At 44.9% G+C, this 20,118-nt stretch overlaps 1 protein-coding gene and 1 non-coding gene across 2 annotated transcripts; both read right to left on the bottom strand.

The window, feature by feature from the left end:
* Positions 1-167: 167 nt before the first annotated feature.
* LOC142388065 (E3 SUMO-protein ligase ZBED1-like) lies at positions 168-2,012 on the bottom strand. The gene has a single exon (XM_075472944.1). The coding sequence runs from the start codon at positions 2,010-2,012 to the stop codon at positions 168-170; it is 1,845 nt and encodes a 614-aa protein (XP_075329059.1).
* Positions 2,013-14,239: 12,227 nt separating this feature from the next.
* trnat-agu (transfer RNA threonine (anticodon AGU)) lies at positions 14,240-14,313 on the bottom strand. Its single transcript has one exon. It is a non-coding gene; the product is annotated as a tRNA-Thr (tRNA).
* Between the last annotated feature and the right edge of the window lie 5,805 nt (positions 14,314-20,118).

The following is a 20,118-nucleotide window of genomic DNA, read 5'->3' on the forward strand; positions in this document are numbered from 1 at the left end:
GCAGTTAATCACTTTCACTTGGGGTCGTAAAGCTTAATGCAACAATGAATACATAGCCTAGGCAAGGCCCTTACGTCTTACATTTATATATTTTAATGAACCATATCAACTTAATATAATTAAAACTCATAACATAACATTTCACAACATGTAAGACTCAACACTTCCTATATGTCCTTGTTGCGAGCAAGAAAAACCAGCATGTTAACCTTTTCAGGTTTGAGAGACGACCTTAAATGGGTAACGATGCTTCCAGCGGTGCTGAACACCCTCTCCGAGGGTGCACTTGTTGCGCATATGCACATGTACTTGCGTGCAATTTTGGAGAGGAGAGGGAAGCGGAACTGCTTTTCTCTCCACCACGCGAGCGGATCTGCGTTGGAGTCCAGCGGCTCCTCCTGGAGATAGTGCGTGAGCTCGCTGTCAGCTCGAATTCTCATGGGGACAGCAGCAGAGGTGGTTACTTGTGCCTTTAGTAGGTCCCCAAGGGTTCTCTTTTTGGCGGGTGGTGGCATCGCTGTTTGTTCCACAGATATGCCTACAGCAGGTGACGCGCCGCTCCCCCCATCTCCCATGCTCAGCATCTCATCGATGAGCGCACACTTTGCCTCCTCCCAATCGAAATGTTTGCCCCGGTATCTGGGGTCCAGCAAACAGGCCTTTTCCAGAAGTTTGTGTAAAATAGGGCTGTACTTGTTATCCAGGACAGAACACATCTTCCTCTTGATGTCAGCTGTTAACGTGGTGTCGTCATCAGAAGGTTTAAGGACGTCTTCGGTGAGGAGCTTTAGCACGGGCTTGATGGAGGAAACCGTGACATATGCCTCACCAGACAGCAGGTCAGTGAATTCGGCGGCAGGCTTCAACGCAGCATTCACCGACTGCAAAACTGCAATATCCTGCCAGCTGGGAATTAGATGTTGATGGCGCCGATCGTTCACAAGAACGCGCTGTATGGCAGTGGTCTGCTCCAACACCCGCTCCACCATCCTTTGCTTAGAGCCCCATCTTGTTGGACAGTCCATGATCAGCCCGTGCTGCGGGGCTTGGAGCTCCGCTTGCGCTTTCGCCAGATCCCTCCTCTTCGGCCAGCTCTGCGAAAAGGCACTCACCAAAGAATGGCACAGGCCCATTGCTCGGCCCGTTCTGTCCTTGACGCTGGCCATTGCGTTGGTTACAGCAAGGTGCAGATTGTGGCCAAAACAATTAAGCCAGGTCCACTGAAGTTTCCTCACTGCTGCCACAATGTTTGCTCCGTTGTCGGTCGTAATGCATGCCAACTTATTCTGGTCTAGTGACCACGCGTCAAACGCGCTGTGGAGAGCCTCTGCGATGTTCTCTGCGGTGTGGTTCTGGGGCATGAATACCGTTTCCAGACATCTAGTTTTTAAAGTCCAGTCACTTGCCAAGAAATGAACCGTGACGGTCATGTATGGAGTCATGTTGACACTTGACCACATATCAGTGGTGGCAGAAAAAAAATCAACTTCCCTCAGCTCACACTGAACGGCTGCCCTGGCTGTGCTGTACATCTTTGGTACAGCTGTCTGAGAAAAATAGGTCTTCCCCGGCAGTTCGTATTGTCGGTCAAATTTATTTAACAGTGCCCTGAATGATGGCTTTTCGACTGTGTTGAAAGGAACCATCTCCTCCACCAGGTACCTCGCCACCGCATCCGTCAGGCCCCTGTGTCGCTCGCTTCCCGCGCCATACTTGACAGCCCTCGCAAAGGCTTCAGCGACTCCAAGCTGCCGGCTGGCACCTGCTGCTGCCTGGCTCTGAGTGGATCCAGCGGGCGGGGGCAGTCTCACCTCAACCGCTGGATGGTAACTTGCCAGATGCGAGCGCAGATTGGAGGTGTTCCCCCTTTTCACTTGGAGTTTTCGAAAACAGATCTTACAAACCGCCTCATCTAAATTAGCTGGCTCTCCTTTCTCGTTGGGCTGAAAGCCAAAATGTTCCCAAATGGGAGACGTAACGTGTTGCTTGGGAACAAGCGCTGGTGCTGCCATCTTTCAGTTGTTGAACTTTATTGTTCTACTTTCCCGCTGAAAGCATCATGTATAGCCTATACATGATGCTTTCAGCATATCAAAATCATATGTTTCTAAAGGCTTACTTACATTTGCAGGCTATCATGTGTACAAATGTTTTTATATACATATAGGCCTACATTTGTATATATTTTTATAAATATAGCCTATATTCATACATTTGACAAATATGCGCAAATGTATATTATACAGTATTTGCAAAGGGCCACCGTAACCTAACGCAAATCTCGCGATATCGAGAGATTTCGACTTGGCTAAGTGCTAGCAGCACAACAGTGGGACCGGACAGGAATAATAAACGGCATCGTAGTACACTTCTTGATGACAAAGCAATACACAATAAACACATTGTGGCAACACGAACAGACAATTAACAAACTACTCTGAGAATACGTTTCACCTACACAGTTTTGTTGAAATGATCAGGTATTTCCCAACAGCAAATGTGCACACCAAGCCGTGGTTCTGTGGAAGCTAGTTTATTGTTGATATTAGACGGTCGCATTTACAACGTTAAACATGGATAATAAGGGAAGATTCAAAGCCATAAAGTGTCCGGACTAGGCAGAGGAGTAAAGCCGGGATAAAGGTAGGCCACGGCATTTTATTTTAACTTCTATTGCTACGACACTGAGTAGGCATATTCTTGTAATATCAGCTGCTGAGGGAGAATGAGACCACAACGAGTAGCATGCAGACGTGTGTGCGTGTGCGGTGCCTATATGCAAAGATGACGACAGAAACGCGGCACCTAGCTGTGTTAATGTGTTTCTCCTGCCTTGCGGGGAATATACAATGCATCAGTATTACTGTGCCGTCTTAAAAAAAGTATCAGTTCTGTCAGTCGCTTTGTATCTACTGTGCAGTCTTAAAAACTCTTTTAGTTTCTCGAGTTGTTCTGCGCGTGCAAGGGGGCGTGCGGTGGGCGGTGGTGGCGGTGGCCTGGACACGCACCGCGGAGGTCCTCTCAGCACCGCGGTGATTGCATTTTGCGGTTATCGCGACAGCCCTAGCCATGAGTACACTCTTCGAAGGTGTGACCGATTCCTCTACATTTGCCACAAAACACCTTCGTGCAGGCCTCCACCAGGTGCCCGTGCTCCCCACACTTGCGGCAGAGTTTGGGCTGTCCCTGGTAGTGGATGTAGCCTCTGTTTTCTCCCAAGACAATCATTGATGGGAGATGTTTCAGGCCCTGGAAGCCCTGGGGGTCTTGCCATTGTTGGATGGGGACCCTCCAGGCGCAGTTCCAGATGCCGTCGACATCCCTCACCTTCATTGTCTGGCCTTTCACAGTGCAGAATCTTCCCAACCATATACAGATATCTTCTGCGTTCACCATTTCATTGAACATTCTGACAATTACTGTCTTCAGAGTATTGTCAGTAAGTTTCTCAACAGTAAACGCAGAAAACTGGGCTTGCACATTACCAAATCTTGTCCAAAACTCCTGCAGCAAAGCTGCAGTGCGAAAACTTACATCGAAACCTTTGTTAAAAGGCAATGACAGGATGCAATTCAAATCGTCTGGCTTGAAGTTCAATATATTTTGAATTAGCTTCCGAGAGAAGTCCAATCTGGACATCTCTATGAGCTTTCCTTCTTTTTCTTTAAATAAAAATCTAGCGGTGTGGTGCCTCCTCATGCCAGCATAGTTAACCGACATGATGGAGGCACCACAAACAGTTTTTAAATAAAATGCTTAAAAGAACAATAATAAATATCACACTAAAAGCCCAATAAAAGAGTAAAAAGTGGATAAAAAGCTACTAAAAAGGGATACTTACGTTCCTCTAAAAAAAACGGAACACCGACACCAACCCTGGGGGAAAAAAAAAGGGTAATACAGAAAAATTTAAATACAAAGAAATCCAACTACAAAAGACTTGGAATACTTTGATCAAACACAAAAAAGAACCTCCAAAGGGAGAAAATTTAGTGCCGAAAAGGCATAAAATAGTCCACCCACAGGAGGCGATCACAGTCTTAGCCAAAAGGCCGAGAACCGATAACCCTCCACTGTTTCACGTCCGAGCGCCCTTCCTGGCACAATGCGCACTTGTGGCGGTGCTCTTTTTTTGCCTACAAAGCGTCACTTTGCACCTCCGCCCACCCGCTGCAGTGAGCACTCTTCAGCCGTTTCAGATGGTACAACTTTGCACTCCCGCCCGCTCAGGACAAAGTTAAATGTATGAGGATCAAAGCCAACAATGGCCTGGGACATCTCAGCAGGTCCAGGATCAGAAACATGGAGACTGAGAGCCAAACAGAAACAGAGGTGTCTGCCAACCAATCAGCAGCAGCCGAAGCGGGTTAACTTCCTCGTATCTGTGTGTCTGTGTGTGTGCGTGTGTGTGTGTCACAGGGTTATGGTCAGATGTTTCAACAAAAGACATGCAGGGCGAAGAAGTAAATATAACTGTATTTTTTTTAAGAATTGGAAAGAATTGTCCTTGTGGATAAAAATCATGTCATTAACATCCATTTCTGTGACGGAAGTTAATAATTATTTGTGTTGACAGCAGCACCGTCACTGTGAAGGAGAGAGCATGAGAGTGTTATAAATAGTAGCTGATGGATCACCAATTGTATATTCCTGGGTGGTAGAACACAAACACTTCTACACAGATTATAGAAACCACCCCAGTCAGAACATCACCTGAGATGTCTACCCTGTGATGGACATTTGTTTTTTGAGGTGTGGGAGTTAGAGGCTGCTGGGAGCTCTAACAGTCAACCAGCCACAGAGGATGAAGCTCTGATCACTTTTTTCTCATTCTCATGAGAAAATCTCAGCAATCTCATTGCTTTACAACTTCACCGCTTGACTAGGCTCATGGATTATCTATATACAATACATCTTCACTGTAAAGTCCAATAGCTGCCCTGACATACATACATTCCTTAACTTTACTAGGTTAATTACCATATGCACTTATGACTGATTTTTATGAAGTAAAAGTTAGTTGCATGGTGAAAAATGCAAAAAACTTAGTGTTTAGAGTGAAGATGACTTTATTTAGAGTGAAGCTCATTCAACAATAAGTAGCAACACAGTCTCACTCCCACTGCGCATTCAAAGAACAAGAAGTGTGCATGCATGCGACATTCAGTCTCTCCCGCTCAGCAAAGTATATTAGGTCTATGTCAGCAACGCAGCAGTCCAGCACACAGGCCGGGGCACTGAGGGCAGCCTGCTGAGTCCACTTTTTTTAATTCTTTTGAAGAAGAATAAATAAGGTAAGTTATCAAGCAAGTATGTTTGTTAATATGTTTTAATTACTGCTCTGACAGTTAGCGTTCACTAGCTAACGTTAGCATTAGTTAGCTAGCTAACGAACCAAACAGGCATAACGTTAGCCTGTTCAGGCCATGGTTAAGGCGAGTTTGGGAGGTTTCCCAGTCCTGTGATTATCTTAAAACCTTTGAAAAGTTCCAAAGCCTAATTACTTTGAAAGTCTCACATTTGAAATGTTGTAGCATGAGTTTTCCGTTTTCCCCAAATTGACAGCGATGGCATTTTGGCCTGACTTTCAAATTTGCAAGGTGGAAATGACGGTTTTCAGTTAAGGCAGCATGAATGTGTTTGATGCAGAGAGGAGGATAAATGAGGTTCATAATGCACTAGCGCTGTCTTTCCTTGCGGAAATGGTGAAGGCTGGTGTAGTAGCATAGATGCTTTCGCACCCTATGAGTCATGACGGCCCTAATTGCACACCGCAATAAGGGTAAATAGCCATTTACTGCAGGTGGGATGGACTAAATAGCCCAGTTACCTCCTCATCTCGCTCTTTTTGCACTCCGTGCCCATATTATATCCCAGCAGAGTGGCTGAGCTCAGGTGTCTTGCTCCGTGTGCGACACATAACCCAGTTGGTTTGAGGTGGTATTAATATTTTCAAAATAAATTGGCAATTGGCAACAATTTATCAAGAAAACATTTTAAATTTGGAACTTCATACCAATATTGTTCCATATGTAGTATCTATGTGGGGGAAAATTATGTTTGTAGATCAATGACCAAGAAAGAAGCATCTGTTTATGAAAGTAGGATGGTTTTGAGGGGATTTTTTCAACATTATAATTACAAAGTAAAAAGAAATTTAGGCCTCCTAATTTAGAGAAAATTAAATTCGGTATGAAGTTCCAAATTGAAGATGTGTTCTTGATAAATTGTTTAAGCCAATTTATCCATAAGGTCACTGTGAGTGTTCATAATGGCCAAATGTGTTAGTCTCTCCTGCGTCATGGTGCTGCGCAGCCAGGTTTTCAGGCTGAGAAAGAGCGCTCAGATGCTGTGACAGATATGGGCAGGGCCAGGGAAAGCCTAATGATCTTCTCCACCTCTGACAGCATGGAGCGGGGTTGGTGCTGCAAGGTTTGCAGGATGGACCCCTTTGCAGGAAAGCCCTCCTCTGTCCCCCGTCCCTACACACAACTATAAAGAATGTGCAGGGGACAAAGGGCCTCCTCACACTGGAGGGCAAAGTTGTTCAGGTATGTTGATTTGTCTTCATCAGAAGAACACACTAATACACTCAGATAAATTACGGTGCTTAATTGTAATTCAGAGATACAAACATTTTAGGTAGACAAAGTAATGCCTACCAGTATTTGAAATGTTTTAGTACAGAAAAGCTGTTGCAATGACATGTTTAGGTCTAATTAGATCACTCAGTGATTGAACTTGTTCTTATTTAGCTCTCAGCTGTGAAAAAGGTCCGCAGTGGGAGAGAGGAGGTCCCGCTGCGTGGGGTGAAGCTGCAGCAGGTAAGACCAGAGAACGGGAGGATTGGAGAGGAGGGACAACCTCTGTAGTTTCTAGATAAGGGAAGATAAAATAAGATAACTTTCATATTCTGTGAGTACCTTAGTAGTCTATGGGAGTGTGTTAACTGTCTCTTTCTGTGGCGCTGGTTGTTTATATGTTTACTGTGGTCACTTGTAGGCTGCACATTACAGAGTAATCTCTGGTGCCTTTATAGTTCTGACATCTCATACTGTGTTCTGTACAGGATAAAGCTTCTGCCTCCCTCACGCTGTGGCGGGAAGCTGCAGTCCAGGAGCTGGACCTCGGCAGCCAGTGCAGGATTACCCACTTAAAGTCCAACATGGATGCAGGAGGGGACTTCCTGCACACAACACCCTACAGCAATGTAGAAGTAAAAAGCATTCTAATTCATCTAATCTAAAAACACATTCTAATCAGAATCAGAATGAGCTTTATTTGCCAAGTCGGTAGGCACATACAAGGAGTTGTTTTCTCTGGTTTTAACATGTAAAAGGCCACATGAAGTTTGGAGGTCTGCAGCAATTGACTGCAGAAAGGTCGCCAACCTTCTGCAGAGTCAATTGCTACAGACCTCGAAACATTTTACGTGGCCGACCACTTGGTGGCTGAGCTGCTGGCGTTCCCAGTCGCTTCCACTTTGTTCTAACACCACTGACAGCTGACTGTGGGATATTTAGGAGCGAGGAAATGTCTCCACTGGACTTGTTGCACAGGTGGAATCCTATCATGGCACCACGCTGGAATCCACTGAGCTCCTGAGAGCGAGCCATTCTTTCACAGATGTTTGTAGAAGCAGTCTGCATGCCGAGGGGCTTGAATTTCTACACCTGTGGCCATGGAAGTGATGGGAACACCTGAATTTAATTATCTGGATGAGTGAGTGAATACTTTTGGCAATCTAGTGTATATTATACAGACATAAAATGGCAAATGATCTGACACAATTGAGAAAGAGATTAAAGAAATAAACAAGGAGTAAGAAAGGGGTTTAATATCTAGCTGCAAGGTATTATGGGACATAAGTGCTGTTTGTTTTGGCAGGTGCTGATTGTGACTGATGAGGCAGCTGGAGTGGAGGTGATGGGCGTGATGGAGAGCAGCACAAGGGGGGTGCTGGAGCTCCTCATGTCCAGCACCGAAGTCTTTTATATTTCCCAGGACTTGTGGGAGCCCTTGAAAAGGGTAAAGTCTTTCTAAATATAAAATATATTGGGAAAAAAATCATTAACATTGAGGCAGTGGAAAGACCCTGCCCTCTGGCAGAATAAATTTCATATATATGTATATAGTTTACACATAGTTAATATTGTTTTATGTTCTATTTTTATTAATGACGTTTCTTTGAAAATATAATAAAAATGAATTTAAATCCAGCATTTGGCTCAGTTGTATTGCTGTGGTAATATAGTCTGTGAAGATGAAGTGAAGATAAAAACTCTCCCAACCAAGGCTCAGCTCTGAAATACTACTGACAGGAATTTCAGATGTGAGATGGTGACAGAGGGAGGACACCTTGAAGAAACCCTGGACAGAATCAGACTTCAGATTTATTCATCTATTCAATAAAGATATATTTCAGTACTCTGTTTTAACGTAACATATAACAGTACGGATGTACATGTTCATTTATTTGTCATTTCAGTTCAGTTTTATTAACACAGACACAATTAAAGAAGTAGCTTAGCTAAGGAATCCTACAAAATGCACCGTAACTTCTGTTCAATCCCGAGCATGCACAGAAGTGTGGGAAGAAAAAACTGAGTTTTAACAGGAAGAAACCTCCATCAGAACCAGAACCAGGAAGGGCGACCATCTGCCTGGAGCAGCTGGGGCTGAGAGGACAGAAAAGAGGGGACAACAAGCAGCGTAACACCAGGGGCCCGTTGCACAAAAGTAGGATAAGGGATTAAGCGGGGATATGTTGGCTATCCTGGATCAACTTATCCGTGATCCGGTTGCACAAAAGTAGGATAAGGGAAGTGGGATATGTTCAGACCTAAGTTACCATGGAGATTTATTCTGTGAAGCTAGCCTGCTCCAGACCAGGCTAAGTTCCAGGATCTATTTAATCTCATTCCTTATCTCAGTCAGCGGTCACCACAATTGGAAACCAATATTTATTCCACTGCCTAGAACATATTGTTAAAACATTTAACTATACCTACTATCATTATTGAAACATTTGTGATCATTAATTGAAATCATTTTAGATAACTGATGATTTTAGATGAACCACTAGATAATTTAGTTTCCCACAGACTACACATAAAGTACATCACCATATAAATATAAATACACATTAGAGTGTACCATGACGTTCCTTTATTGAACAAGGATGAATCAAAGCAAGTAAACCATCAGCTCCTTTCAAAACTGAAGTCACACAGTGCTCTACAAGACAAAAAGCACAGAATCAAAGCATGCAGTTTGAGACGGTTTGTAAAAATGGGCTATACAAATAAAATTGCCTTGCCTATACAGCACAAAAACCTAACAAAAATTCCTCTGCCATTGCAGGCCCAACTTAAATCAACATGCAATATTAATTAAAATAATTTAACACATATTGGTCTCTGACCAGCCGACCACAGTCGTCATCTGGGAAGATGGCAGGAATGTCCCAGTCTATGAGAGCTGGTCCTCTGGGGGCCCTCTCCTTTCTCAGGCAGGCCACATTGTGGGGCACAGCACAGGCCACAATGATATCACATGCCCTGTCTGGGCTGACTCTCAGGTGGTTCAGACACTGAAAGCGTGCCTTCAGTAGGCCAAATGTCATTTCGATCCGGGCCCTTATTCTGGCATGGGCATGGTTGTATGCCAGTTGCAAATGGAGTGAGCAAAAAAGGCTGGCAGGCATACCCTCTGTCACCCAGCAATACACCCAGGAATTCACCTGTGAATACAAAATGTTACCATCACAACCTCATAAGTAGTGACATTCTTAACACAGCTATTAAGTTAAAAGTAGTTATCAATAGAGGTTCTGTGGCTCACCTTGTGATAGGCGCCGATAGATCTCTGAGTTCCGAAACACTCGGGAGTCGTGGACCGAGCCGGGCCACTTTGCCACAACATTACTGAACAAATAGTCAGCATTGCAGACCATCTGAAATGATAAGATGTTAAACCAATTAATGCACATCACAGGCAATGTACAGTGTTCATTAATTTACTTTATCAAAAGTTTTTCCTGTTCACAAAATCCCCCTCATGGCCACCTGATGGGGATTTTAATTTGATGTGTGTGCAGTCCACTGCACCAATGACATTGGGGAAACCTGTAATACGATGCAATGAGTATCTTACTCTGAATGTTAACATTGTAACTGTAACTGTAATTTTAATTATTTTAATTTTTTAAAAATTCTTACCTGCAATCCTATAGAACTCCTCCTTGATGTCACAGAGTCTTCTATGCCCAGGGAAGGAGATGAAGATGCTTGGGCCCAATCCCAATTCACCCCTTGGCCCTACCCCTAACCCCTTCCCCTCCGTTTTGCGCGTTCACGTGAAGGGGTAGTGTTGTCCCAATACTCTTCCAAAGCCCTTCCCCTTAACCCTACCCCTCCGTTGTAGCCCTTGAAACGGAGGGCTTCGGCCAGGCAGACTCCGTTTGAAGGGGTATGATATATTTCCCAGAGTACAACGCGACTACCGGGAGATCGTGAGTCTTTTTAAAAATGGCAGAAGCAAGAGCACCACACAAATGTAAGTTCTTCTATCTTTTTGCCATAATTTAACTGTTTTAATCGTTTTAGGTTGTGATAACTGGTGTATTGTGTGAGTTTAACATGATATACGTGACTGATTCACAGGGACTCAAGCACAAAGAGCCTGATCAGGTTTAGCGCCGAAAACGAAGATCTGTTTCTAAAGTCATCCCCATCTCCAAAAAGAAGTAGGAAGTCCAATCCCATAAGTCCAATCCTGATACAGGAGAGCCTGAAGGAGCAGAAGCGCCACAAGCAGAAAACGGAGCGCTTTTTAGCTCGGTTTGAGCGCATGATAGACAAACTTTACGGTGAGTTGATGCGCCATGCACCTATTGTACACACAGCCACCACTACCGCATTCTGAAACACCTTTTTTAAATTTTTTACAATGGATGAAAGTACATGCTATAATATCATGTCGTGTCTTGTTCCCCCAGAACATCACTGAGCCCATGCAGCACCTCCGATGCGCCAAGCACCTTCGCTGTTCCTGCTCCAGTCATCTCGTTCTTGATGATTGCACTGTTGCCCGTTTATATTCATACTGTTTATATTCATACTGTTTATATTCATACTGTTTATTGTCCATATTTGCAGCAGACACTTTACAGCAGACACTTTAAGCTGTTATTTCTGAAAACAAGCTGCCTTACCAGTCTGTAATTTGAGCCTAATAAAAGAAATTAAGGACAAAAGGTTTGTGAGCATGATTATCACATCAACATCATATTAACGACTGGAACGGATATTGGTATGAAGAGATTTATTATACAAGGGATAACAAAAAAAATGGGGTACATGTTGTGGTCCAATGGGCAATAATTTGTAGGACGACCCGTCTGCTGGAAAGAAAAACATGGAAAGATCAGGCTTTCATCCTCCCAAACCAACACATTGATAGCACACACAATGCAGTGCATTTATTTATGTCATCAAATCTGAACCTGGTACAAAGAAAACCGCTTCAAAAACGCATGAGCTGCATGTTTATTCCAAACGGAACGAGGCGAGTAACAAAGGCTAAACGTTAGCTTATGCTTTCAGCTAGGTTAGCCAGGTTAGGATACTACTCCAATCAATAAATCAGCAAATCCAACGAGACAAGCAAATTGTTTCTATATTACACGATATCACAAATGTACAGTTAGAAGCACTTTCACACACACACACACACACACACACACACACACACACACACACACACACACACATTATCATATTCACACGCCGGCTCTGGAAGCTACCAGCTGCTCACTCACACACGTTATTTGCATTAATTTCTCATTCTACATACCGTAACAAGATCCAGCAATGCTCCCACATGTCGAAGACGCCTTCGCCTGATGGCACTCCGTCGATTCGACGCAGATATTTCTAAAAATATCCAAATAGCCCAGGACAGCGCGAACACCACAGCACCGGTCATGTTTGTTTACTTCTGACTAAAGCTGTCGCTTTTGGTTACGTAACAACTGACGGCGCGGACTTATAACGTTCGTGAGTGTGAAGTGCTGTCCCAATTCGAAGGGGTGACATTCTTAGCCCTTCGCCTACCCCTACGTTTGAAGGGGCGAGGGGTAGGCGAAGGGGTAGAAAATAGAATTGGGATTGGGCCTTGCAAGTCCTTTAATTGCGTTTTTTTTTCACTGCTAAAACAGTACAGACAATGTGTGGGCAGGAACATTCTTAATAAAAAGTTGCTGCCATGTCCATTTTGGTTGCTTGCTTGCGCTTGACTCAGAGCGCGGATCTCGAAAACACATGAGAAGCTATACAGAATCATACGCGGCGGACAGCACAGCTTTATGCCAATTACGCACACAGGCTCCACACTTCCAAACGCATCGCGTCTGCAATCATAACTCATCAGGGGAAATCACATTTTGCCAATATTTTAGAGACCCCCCAACATTTCCCAAATCCCAATTTCCTAAATGTTTTCGGGGGGTCTCGTGTCAGTTTCAGGGGGTCTCGGATCCCCCGAGTCCCCCCGTAGTTCGAACACTGCCTAATTGTGATAGTTTCAGTGGAGTGGTGAGTGTGTATTTGTGCACTACTTACGCATTCAGGCGGTCAGCAATGGTTTGCCACGTTTGCTCCCTTTGTTTTTTTAACTGTGGCAGTATTTCCTTTTTGTTTTATTTTCTCCTTCACCTCTTCATATGCTTCCATTAATAATTCTTGCTCCGCTGCGGAGAAATATGCCGCCCTTGTTGCCATGGTGAATCAGTGAATCTATGATCGATCGTGGGGTCTATTTCAGAAAGCCGTGTGCAGCACTTATCCAGGATCGCTTTCACCTGGCTTAATGAATCCGTGTCTGCTCATCCTGGCTTGGCCTTTGTGCAACCAACTAAGCCTGGTCGCCCATGTTTTGGATTCCTTGAACCTGGCTAAGTAACTCATCCTGGATGTCTAAATCCTACTTTTGTGCAACGGGCCCCTGGCCAGGGACACCTGCTGAGAGAGAGGAACAAGTTAATGACAACAATGATGTCACATGTACATGGAGAGGAGAGGTGCATCATGGGAGCTCCCCCAGCAGGCTGGGCCTATAGCAGCAGAACTATGGGATGTTTCAGGCTCAGCTGAGCCATCCCTAACTATAAGCTTTATCAGAAAGGAAAGTTTTAAGCCTGATCTTAAAAGTAGAGAGGGTGTCTGCTTCCTGAAGCCAAACTGGCAGCCGGTTCCACAGAGAGGGGCCTGATAACGGAAGGCTCTGCTCTGCCATTTACACAAAAGGGGGAGATTAACATTATGCAGGACAGGTCCGATCCCTCGGTCAGTATATAGCTCATGCAAATTTGACTGTATCCATTGAACTTATGATAGAATCATGCACCGTATTAGTCATTTTGGGGAACTCTGATTAAAGTTTTAATAATGTCTATTGCTGAGATTACATTTTATAACATTTAAGTCTAACACACCATGTTATTGTGATAAAATTAAAGGTTACGACTCTTAAATAACAGCTACAAGATGTCCAGGTTACACATATTTGGGGGCTAAAACTGACAGGATTTCAGGTGAAAAACATTTTTAAAGATGGAGGTTGTAATAATCCTAAACCTGTCACTTGATTTCATTGTAAGACACAAATTTTTTTTGTACTATTAACAAAATTTCAACAAACTTCTATAACTGCTTAACTTTAAAACTTTCACAAAAATGTGCACAGTTGTCACTTCACGGATAAACATACATTTATATTTATATATAAATATCTGTTGTTGTAATATAATGTAAATGTAATATAAATATCTCAAGTGTTTCCAGTTAAAGCGAGTCTGCCATGTCAGCAGAAAGTATTACCTTTCTGTATAAGTTTCTTAAAGTAGGAGGGCTCATCCGGGATTTGAACCCAGGAACTCTTGCACCCGAAGCGAGAATCAAACCCCTAGACCAACGAGCCAAAAAGAAACAAAGTGGTTTTTGTGATTTATTTCTGAAATTCATGTGATCTCCGCATAAAACAGAGCTTGATGTTATTCAAATTATCTCCATATGTGAAAACATTTAATTTAGTCCCAGTTCAATCTTCTGTACCTCAAGAATAACTAAGGCCATTAGATGAAGTGCCTCCAAGTACAGACTGTTTTGGAAGTCCAGCACTCCTGAAGCACTGCTGTTAACAGTTATGGTACCATGTTGATGTACATAATAACATCTTAAGGCACTGCTGGGATTTGAACCCAGGATCTCCTGTTGACTAGACAGGCACTTTGACCAACTAAGCCACAGCGCCACATGGTTCATAAAACTGATGAAGGAATAAAGAGCAGGAACTGGATCCACCTCTGGAAGTGGTTTTTGTGATTTATTTCCGAAATTCCTGTGATCTCTGCATAAAACAGGGCTTGATGTTATTCAAATTATCTCCATATGTGAAAACAGTGGATTAAGTCTCAGTTCAATCTTCTGTACCTCAAGAATATTTAAAGCCATGAGATGAAGTACAGACTGTTTTGGAAGTCCAGAGGGGGGGTTCCATGAAGCTGGATTAGCGGAAAGCCTGGCTTTTCTCGATAGTTCTGGCTAATCTAAGAGAGAGTTCCGCTCCACCAACGTGGCTTATTTGAATGCCCACTGAGTAACCATGGTAATTTATGCCGCTGAACTTGCCTTCTCCTTGGCAGGCTAATGTTCAAGCTTAGCTTAGCTGTGTCTCAAATCATGTCTGACCGGCTGAAACAGACTCCCGGAAAAAAACTTTCACCTAGTAGAATTCCGCGCTCCCGCAACTCATGTCTAGTATAAAAAATAAAACAAAAAAAATTGTGGTTATCATGTCACCACTTTCACTGTCTCGGAAAATCAATATCAATCAGTCAGTGCAACTAAAGAAACACAAGTAGTTAACATGAAATTAAATGAAAAAGAACATGGAATTCATTAAAACTAATTGATACCTTATTACATCTCGGTCCCACATTTCACAAAAACCTGACCTACACCCACCCAGGACCAGACTCAGAAAAATGGGGGTATTGGGGATAATTGTCCATAGACAACTGGATGTCTCGTTTTGAAAAACACCACATCAACCCCTTTGAGTAATGCTGAGCAATGTTACATTTATGTGCTGTGAAAACAAGTACCTCATCATTCACTCCTATCCTCCGTGCATACAGATGATCTGTGATGGAGGTTATTTCATTTCTAACATTGAGGCTAAATGGCCGGGATCAGTTCATGATTCTAGGATCTTCCGAGCATCCTCACTGGCACAGAGGTTTGCACAAGGCGCAAGAATTTTACTTACCCGAAGGGGTGTACTTTTGTTTTTAGACTAGGACTTTAGGATGCAATAGCTTTTGTTTAACATGCTCCACATTCTCCATCGAGGGTTTAAATTCAAGTAGATTTTTGCTTCAAGACATCCAGCCAACTCCAGCTTTTTATTACCTTCATTAAGTCTACATTTCAGATCATTATATACAACAAAAACATCCAAAAATGTGAAAATCGCCTTTTTTTCAGCAGCAAGGGGTTAAGGTTACGGAGGTGGGGAAACACGATAACAAAAAATAAATAAAGCTATAAACTTTGCAGATATATGCTTTTTTTAAATCACCACCTGGACTCCCCCTTGAGCTGTCACCTTACCGTGGTGGGGGGGTTTGCGTGCCCCAATGAGTCTGGGAGCTATGTTGTCTGGGGCTTTAAGCCCCTGGTAGGGTCACCCATGGCAAACAGATCCTAGATGAGGGACCAGACAAAGAACAGCTCACAAGACCCCTATGATGAGTGATACTTTTGGACGCCGTGTTCCCTTGCCCGGACGCGGGTCACCGGGGCCTCCCCCTGGAGCCATGCCCAGGGGTGGGGCCCGCCGGCAAGCGCCTGGTGGCCGGGTCTGTGCCCGTGGGGCTCGGTCGGGCACAGCCCGAAGAAACGACACGGGTCCCCCTTCCTACGGGCTCACCACCCGTGGGAGGGGCCATGGGGGTCGTGTGCAGTGTGAGCTGGGCGGCAGCCGAAGGCAGGGACCTTGGCGGTCTGATCCTCGGCTACTGAAGCTGGCTCTTGGGACGTGGAACGTCACCTCTCTGCTGGGGAAGGAGCCTGAGCTGGTGCGCGAGGCTGAGCGGTTCCGGCTAGATATAGTCGGACTCACCTCGACACATGGCTTGGGCTCCGGAACCAGCCTCCTCGAGAGGGGTTGGACTCTCTTCCACTCTGGAGTTGCCCGCGGTGAGAGGCGTAGAGCAGGTGTGGGCATACTTATTGCCCCCCGGCTGTGCGCCTGTACATTGGGGTTCACCCCGGTAGACGAGAGGGTAGCCTCCCTCCGCCTTAGGGTGGGGGGACGGGTCCTGACTGTTGTTTGTGCTTATGCACCGAACGGCAGTTCAGAGTACCCACCCTTTTTGGAGTCCCTGGAGGAGGCACTAGAGAGTGCTCCTCCGGGAGACTCCCTCGTCCTGCTGGGGGACTTCAATGCTCACGTGGGCAATGACAGTGAGACCTGGAGGGGCGTGATTGGGAGGAACGGCCCCCCCGATCTGAATCAGAGTGGTGTTTTGTTGTTGGACTTCTGTGCTCGTCACGGATTGTCCATAACGAACACCATGTTCAGGCATAAGGGTGTCCATATGTGCACCGTCAACACCGTGTATGGTGAGGGCGGGGCTCTGCGACTTCAACTAGGGACTTCGTGAGTCGGTGGGGGGCAAACTTCGAGGGCCTCCCTGGTAAGGTCTATTCGGGGCTACTGGAGAGGAGGATCCACCGGATAGTCGAATCTCGGATTCAGGAGGTGCAGTGTGGTTTTCGTCCTGGCCGTGGAACAGTGGACCAGCTCTATACCCTCCGCAGGATCCTGGAGGGAGCATGGGAGTTCGCCCAACCGGTCTACATGTGTTTTGTGGACTTGGAGAAGGCGTTCGACCGTGTCCCTCGGGGACTCTTGTGGGGGGTGCTCCGGGAGTATGGAGTGCCGGACTCCTTGATATGGGCTGTTCGGTCCCTGTATGACCGGTGTCAGAGTTTGGTCCGCATTGCCGGCAGTAAGTCGGACATGTTTCCTGTGAGGGTTGGACTCCGTCAGGGCTGCCCTTTGTCACCGATTCTGTTCATAATTTTTATGGACAGAATTTCTAGGCGCAGCCAGGGCGTTGAGGGGGTCCGGTTTGGCGATCTCAGAATCGGGTCTCTGCTTTTTGCGGACGATTTGGTTCTGTTGGCGTCGTCAGGCCGTGACCTTCAGCTCTCACTGGAGCGGTTCGCAGCCGAGTGTGAAGCGGCTGGGATGACCATCAGCACCTCCAAATCTGAGACCATGGTCTTCGGCCGGAAAAGAGTGGAATGCTCTCTCCGGGTCGGGAATGAGATTCTTCCCCAAGTGGAGGAGTTCAAGTATCTCGGGGTCTTGTTCACGAGTGAGGGACGAATGGAACAGGAGATTGACAGACGGATCGGTGCGGCGTCTGCAGTGATGCGGGCTCTGCACCGGCCCGTCGTGGTGAAGAAGGAGCTGAGCCAGAAGGCGAAGCTCTCGATTTACCGGTCAATCTATGTTCCTACCCTCACCTATGGTTACGAGCTGTGGGTAGTGACCGAGAGAATGAGATTGCGAATACAAGCGGCTGAAATGAGTTTCCTCCGCAGGGTGTCTGGGCTCTCCCTTAGAGATAGGGTGAGAAGCTCGGGTGAGAACCGCTGCTCCTCCGCATCGAGAGGAGTCAGATGAAGTGGCTCGGGCATCTAGTGAGAATGCCTCCTGGACGCCTCCCCGGTGAGGTGTTCCGGGCCCGTCCCACGGGGAAGACCCAGGACACGTTGGAGAGACTATGTCTCTCGGCCTCAGGGCTCCAGGCTGGGACCTCACACTGACAGAAGGTAAAACACTTCAGTTTCTCCCTCAGAAAGAAAGCTCAAAGCTGCACCTCAACCACACCTTACAGCATCTCGTTGGGACAGGGAAGCCATGAGACGGGAAACTTTATCATTAACTAGGTGAATGTGATTTTATGCTAAAGTTTTATCAACATTTAAATGAATCAAACAAAATCAATTTTGTAAATGAGCTCAGTTGAATTCAACTCAACAATACTCATTAATCCCTGAAGGTAAATTATATCCCTGCAGGATTAGTTATTATTAAAGATCAGCTGCTGTTACAGATAACTAAATAAAATGTAATCAGCTGAAGTGTAGCAGAGAGGAAGGTGTGGTAGAAACCTTCGGAAGGTGTCCATTAGTGGGTTGGGCTGTTGTTTCTGTAGCTTAGCAACAGCTCAGCTGATGATGTCACACACAGCGTCAGCAGGTAACTCAGGTGAACTCTGTCAGCAGACAACATGGACAGAAACTCACAGCCAGTAGTTCAACATCTGGGCTGCAGAGACGCTCCTTCTCAGTGACACGTCCAGGATTTCAGCATCTGTTGTTAACCAGCTCTGTGATCCTCCTGCTTTCCTGTTACCGCTCTGTCTGACAGTCCTGCGTAACATTCAGTCGCTACAGCGACTGTCTTGCATTTCTGGTGGCTACTTCCTGTTCAGCCAGGACCGTAACACCAGTCGCTAACACAAAAGTCCCCGCTGATCACATCTTTAGGCCAAAGTGGGATTTGTCAGTGAGATTCTCCCACTGTGAGCGGCAGAAAGCGCTTTCTAAGAAACTCTTAAGGACATAATAGCTGTGGGGACGTAGTTACCACAAGAACACAATACAACTCCAACTCTGTGCTGAACATTTTCCACTGAAATGCTCAGGGGTACGCCAAACACAGTCAGCTTAAAACTAAAGGTAACAAAAACAGCCTGAAGCAGGTTTAAATGATCAGCGTTTGAGTTTGTAGATACAATCCAATAAAGTATAAGGGTGTCGTGTGCACACTGCCACCAGGTGTTCTGGGTAAGTTTTGTAGCCGTCGGAGCAGAAGAAGAAGAAGAGTTGTGGACTAAATCAACGTGAGCAGCGCGACTGAGAGCATCTGAGATTACAGCAGAATGTCTGTTTGGTAAATCTGCTCAGTACCTGATTGTGTGAGTAACTGAGCAGTTGTAGAAGCAACAAACAGATCAGTTCAGTTTTATCGTGTTAAACGGTTCAATTCAAAGTACCGTTAGCCTGCTTAGCTGCCTTTTCCCTCAGTGCAGCCATAACGTTTGGACTAAAATCCGTTCATACATCTGATTCCAACACAACAGACATTTGAAAGAGTTTCACAGCTTGAAGTTGAGCATCGTGCCCTTTTAGTGTTGGAATACAGCCTTAACTTTCAGCTTCAGTCATGAGCATCATACAGCTGTCTGGGAAGTACAGGGAACAACTCCAAACCTTTTTCAGACTGCGTTAAAGATTTCTGGGTCTTTGGGGAAGATGATATGGGTCAACTTTCCCTCATAACCAAACACACATTTTCTTCAAAAATATCTGTGTAGCAAGAACATGAAAAGCATGAGAAAAGTTAACATCTGACCTTTAATGAAATGCAGAACAATGAAATACAGACAAGTGTAAAGCTCGACTTAACATCAAACTGAAATTAAATATTGCTTCTTCAGATGTTTCCATAAATAAACAAAGCTGGTGCAAAGCTACTTTGTGGATCTTAACTTTAAACAAAACAAATATGTTCAGTATAACAGAATAAACATGTTTCTACTGTCAAACAGACTGCATTTTGTTCTGTCCATCAAATCACAATTGATGCCATGTTTGTCTTGAATGTCGGGAGATCCGTCCTCAGTTAAAGCAATCCCAACAAATTATAAAGCACTTTCAATCGTTCTTCAAACATGTGCTCCCCACAGAACATTGAGAACTAAAGTCCTAACAAGAGAAGGTGGTAATCCACAAAGAAGATTTTTAATCTGAACAAATGCAAGGCTTCTGATTGGTAGTTCCTGTTTCTGCTCTCAGATGAATGTTTGCTTATCTGCCGTAAAAATTGTTGTTGATTTAAGCCAATCATTTCTCTGCAGTGTGAATATGTTGGTGTCTCTTTAGATTAAATAATGCAGTGAAAGCTGCCCCACACTGACCACAGATGAAAGGTTTCTCTCCTGTGTGAATATGTTGGTGTTTCTTTAGACTAGAT

This window comes from Odontesthes bonariensis, chromosome 2 (genome assembly GCF_027942865.1).
Source record: "Odontesthes bonariensis isolate fOdoBon6 chromosome 2, fOdoBon6.hap1, whole genome shotgun sequence".
NCBI classification, from domain to species: domain Eukaryota; kingdom Metazoa; phylum Chordata; class Actinopteri; order Atheriniformes; family Atherinopsidae; genus Odontesthes; species Odontesthes bonariensis.